Source organism: Paramisgurnus dabryanus, chromosome 22 (genome assembly GCF_030506205.2).
Source record: "Paramisgurnus dabryanus chromosome 22, PD_genome_1.1, whole genome shotgun sequence".
In the NCBI taxonomy this organism is placed as follows: domain Eukaryota; kingdom Metazoa; phylum Chordata; class Actinopteri; order Cypriniformes; family Cobitidae; genus Paramisgurnus; species Paramisgurnus dabryanus.
The window spans coordinates 2,210,009-2,214,974 of NC_133358.1; the positions used below are offsets into that span (position 1 = coordinate 2,210,009).

At 33.0% G+C, this 4,966-nt stretch overlaps 1 protein-coding gene across 1 annotated transcript; it reads right to left on the bottom strand.

The window, feature by feature from the left end:
- Positions 1–305: 305 nt before the first annotated feature.
- On the bottom strand, positions 306–3,684 carry bloc1s5 (biogenesis of lysosomal organelles complex-1, subunit 5, muted). Its single transcript, XM_065287980.1, has 5 exons — positions 3,526–3,684; positions 2,905–2,987; positions 2,598–2,727; positions 2,199–2,257; positions 306–1,735 (listed from the first exon to the last, which is right to left on the bottom strand). The coding sequence occupies exons 1-5, from the start codon at positions 3,548–3,550 to the stop codon at positions 1,562–1,564; spliced, it is 471 nt and encodes a 156-aa protein (XP_065144052.1). The 5' UTR covers positions 3,551–3,684; the 3' UTR covers positions 306–1,561.
- Positions 3,685–4,966: the final 1,282 nt, after the last annotated feature.

Consider the following 4,966-nt stretch of genomic DNA (forward strand, 5'->3'; position numbering starts at 1 on the left):
TAAGCATTTAAAGCGAACAGTTTAGCACGTGTGCTTAAAAAGTCTAGAATTTTTATCATATTATCCTACACTACATTTTAGATTAGATTTTTTCCCCAGAAAACTTCTTGCATAAAATAGATTCAAGCACTTTTAATGACCTGTATCTATGTATGTATATTTTTAAAAACGTGAATTTTTTCACCCAGATTCACAAACTTTCAAGTATTTCAAGAACCCGTGGGAACCCGGAATATTACATTCATCTTTTTCATGATTCTCTATATTTCCCCATGTAACACAACACACGATTTTTATGAAGAGTATTATTTTTTGATAGACATTTATTTTGTCTTTGTATGTTTGTGCCAAACAACATGTACAAAAATGCAATATACAACAACTAAATACACATAAACATTAGATGATGCATTTAGCCTTAAAGTGTTTAACCCTAATAAGTCCCTTGGGGTCAATCTTACCCCCAAGCAACTTTTATTTAGTTAAAAAAAACATGGTTCCCTTCATCTCAGCGGAATAAGATTTTGTGACTTTTCCAGACTATCTGTCAAGATTCATATTAAAAAACTGGGCTTGATTCGGCCGTTCTGAAGAGGTGTAAAAAATGGGAAATGCAAAAAAAAAAAGTTTTTTCTTGTTATTCATCAAATAAAATCAATGCATCCAGAATAAATCTGAAAATTTTGACACAGAAAGGTAGGCCTGGTACTAGAGCACAAATGCAATATAGAAAAGACATGCTCAATCACACAAACACATAAACAAACAGACACACAAACACACAAAGGTATGACTGCCACAGAGAGCATTTCTTACAGAATTCGGCAAAAAACAGCCACAGATGCAAAACAAAGATGTAAAATGCTCACACAGGTGTGATTTGTATATTTAAAAATGTATATATTTTTGTAATAACTCTTAATTTCTGGGGTCATTTTTACCCCCAGGGAACTCTAACGTATACAGAAAAATAGGGGCTTATGAGGGTTAAAAATGAATACTGTAAGCGACTTAAAAGCTGCAGTGGAGGTGCATATTTTCAAAGAATAACTTAAATTTAATCTGGCACTAACATGCCATCAAAACACCGGATATATAGTGCAGAGTGGTAATGTGGGCCACTTTGGGATTTTTTAAGTTGCTTTAGGCCTTTTGGAGATTGAAAAACTGACATGGTTAATATGAACTGCTGTTGGAAGAATGACGCTTGTATCAAGATGCTTAAAAAATGTCCTCATGTTCCAAAGAGAGATCAATAACATCACACAAGATTGAATTGACATAATGAATCAGTAAATAAGATAAAAGGCAGCTCAAACATGCATTTTGGACTAAGATAAACCTTGGTTCGGGAAACCACCCCATTGAAAGATACTGATTTTTAATGATACAAATAATATATCTTTTTTTTGTTTACTTCCCATCTATACTAATGATAAAATGGTCATTTTTGGGTGAACAAACAGCCTACATAATATAAAAATGGAGGTATGTAATATATATTCATTGGACTGACAGTTTAGTAGTATTAAACATGTTCATTATAATAACAGTCACCATTTCAGATACTACTGTTTTTCACCAGGTCTTTCTTCATCTCATCGTACTGAGCACTGAGTCTTGCCACTGCTTTAGCGTGTTCTTCATCTACCTCCTCCTTCAGATGAGACTGATCCTTCATGAACTCGTCCCAGTCCTGTCTCCTCCTCTCCAAACACACCTGCAGATGTGTACTCTACACACACAATAAATATTGGTATTTTTGCATTAAGTAAACTTCTTAATATGCAAAGATGTGCATTATATCCCACAATGCAACACATCTAAAATATTCATGTTTGGAAGATGATACCTGGATACCACTTTCTGACCCTCTGTACTGTAATGTGATGACCTCACATCACTTTGATATAGCATACTAAAAATGTGTTGTTAAACAGTAGGCAGTAAACAATACAGACTTGTCAGAAAGCTATCGGCTGACTCAATCCAAAGGCTGCAGCCTCCGGAGGTCGCATTTGTAGGGTGCATACGTCATATTTCAGAATATTAACAAATATAAAGTTGAATGACATTCTCAGTTAATCGTAAATTGTTGTAATAGGCTTATTGATTAAGTTAAATAAACCAAGCTTGATGCGACCTCCAGAGGCTGCAGGCTTTAGAGCACTCTTTACAAGCAAACCGCTATCCTGTACCTTGTCAGCAGCTAGCTCCCTCTGCTGGATCCTCTGAGTCATATGATTCGCTGCTTCAACTGAAAATGGAAAAGTACAATAGACTGAAAAAAGGACATTAGCTCCATGAAACTGACATCTGCATCATCTTAATGTAATGACTGGCCAGATCTGAACATTAGGGATTAAAGAATCGCAGTGTTCCTTATAACATCACTGCTGTGTATATTGTTAAAAGTTTCTTTAAATATATTCCTAGGACTTTTTAAGTGTAACCTATGTAAAAAACTAAGTTGTATGTATAAATGGTATTTATGAGCAATTTAGTAGTTACACAAAACTTCACCTCTCTGATCAAATGAATCATCATGTTGCTGTTGTTCCTGACACCTCATTATACTTTAAAATAATGAGACTTACGGCGCGTAAGAGCATCACACAGTTTGTCGTGCATACTCTCTGTACACTGTGGCAGATGTTGAGCATTGGTGTCTGATATCATCTTATTCAGTTTGTCAAGCAGACGACATTCTCTGAAAGCACGCTTCTCCTGAGGAAACACAAACACTTCTGTTAAGTTCCTTACAGTATATACTGACAACTGTATATATTACACCTGTGCTCTCATAGATGACAAACATCATAAACATTCAGATGATACGTACACTTTAATTATAGCATTTCATATGAATAGTGCCAAAATAAAGATTATGATCAAATGATATACCTCAAATTCCCGGAGAAAGTATCTGATTTCTCCCTGTATGACCGGCCTGTGATCAACCAGTCTGGACTGAATATCACCAACATCTGCACAGGAACAAAAACTGTGACTTTCTGATGTCATTTTATCTGACATTTCAGCAACACAGAAATACAGGCGTTTTTCACATTGTAAAATTATCATCAAAATGTTTTTTGTTGTTGTTGCTAGTTTAGCCTAATATATGTATGTATAAAACACTGAAATGTTATTGATTTATTTATTATATTACATTTAAACAGCCATAAATGCCATTAAACCTTGATTGCTATGTTATTTTTATTGTAATATACAATACATAGCATTATATAATATAAAATGGGCTGTGTGTTAAAGGACAAGAAGTGTTTATGGTGCGTTTACCTGCAGAAGTATGCAGAAGTTTTTGTCATTGTCAATCCCTGCTTTAGTCAATGATTGTTTTTAAACACAGTGGACAAGCGTTGATGTCAGCTAAATACTTGTTAATGGGTAAATATCGTAAACATTTAATACTTGCTATTATAGTGAAAAAGGCTTTATAAACTGTAAATATTGATGTTTAAATGTGTGCAAAACTGCATTTATTACATTCAGGTTACTCACCCTTAACTATCTTCTCCATCATCATAAGATGGTTTACCTGAAAACTGAGTTACATGAGTCAAAGACCGACGCCGTATTTAATATTTTAAACCTTCAGTTCCCAAAGACTAATAATAGTTAACTAACCGCTTCCTTATACAAACGGCAGTGTTTTACAATCATCAACAAATCACGTGTAAGCTATAACAACAAGCAAATTCAAAATAAGAGTTTTGACAATAATGTCAAAATAAAGGCCTCTTGATACGCTGTTGTTAATGGCTTCAAGGGAAGTGATTGCGACTGAGAAATTAAATGTTTAAGGTAAAAATATTTATTTAATATACAATAAGTTTTGGACGCATTTGCTAAAATATTTTTTGTATCTAAACAAACTTTTTTTTTGAAGGAATCCTAGATCCACTAGAAGTGTGTGGTGGTATTTACAGAAACTCTCGGGGGCTCCATTTCCAAGTGCCAACTGACCAGCCGGTGTGTCGAACCGCCCATATTTATTTCTTTATTTATGGTTAATCATTTAATTACATTCATTCTTACATTTTTATTACTTTATGTAAAGGAATGTTAATGCTTTTAAAGTCTTATCTTAGAATCGTTCTCTTCTGAGATAATACTCATAAGCACTAGATGGAGACAAAGTATTACTCTAGCTTTGTTTTTGTTTCGGCCTCCTCATCAGGACAGATGACATGATTTTTCATCTTGTAGAACTATGAGCAGAACATACATCATGAGACATGATCAGGAGTAAGAATTAATCAGAATTATTTTTCTTTTCTTTTTTATAACTTTAGCCTTTGAAAAGCACTCTAATTACAGAACAATGTTACTACTTCTTTGAAGTGTTTATTTATACAAATGATCGTAGTATGTTATGAAACATTAATGTAAATCTACATTGATTAGAGTAAAAAACATCAAACATTTATTAACATTGACTAAATGACCATATGCAATACATTATGATATGATTGATTCAGTGCCCATTATCATTGATCTATACTGTCACTACTTTACTAAGAATTGTTTCAATATGTACAAAAAGGATTCTGATTTTTGCAGAATGAACGCAAGTTTTTATTGTAATGCAGATTTTATTTAATCAGGTTTACAGACAAAACTATTATTACTGTAATGAGAATTTGTGCTGTCTCTCAATATTAACATCTATTGTGCAGCTAATAATCCACAATATAGCACAATAATCCACTCGTGTTTTTTAGTTTAAATAGTAAATTTAAACTGATTTAAACTGTTTTCCCTCTCTGATTATTTTCAAACCTAATCAAAACTCAATAGGCAAATGTTAAATATCCAATTCTCTGACACTAAACATTCATTTTACATGTCATAAAAAGTGTAAGATTCAATTTAGTCTAACAACAAAAATTAACACATGAAAATCTATAAAAGATGTAAGATTTTACTAGAGATTTTACTT

Coding starts and splice junctions, on each gene's coding strand:
- bloc1s5 (XM_065287980.1), bottom strand. CDS start 3,550: ATGATGATGGAGAAGATAGTTAAGG. Junction 2,988..3,525: donor GATGGAGAAGATAGTTAAGG/GTGAGTAACCTG, acceptor GTTCCTGTGCAG/ATGTTGGTGATATTCAGTCC. Junction 2,728..2,904: donor ACTTTCTCCGGGAATTTGAG/GTATATCATTTG, acceptor GTGTTTCCTCAG/GAGAAGCGTGCTTTCAGAGA.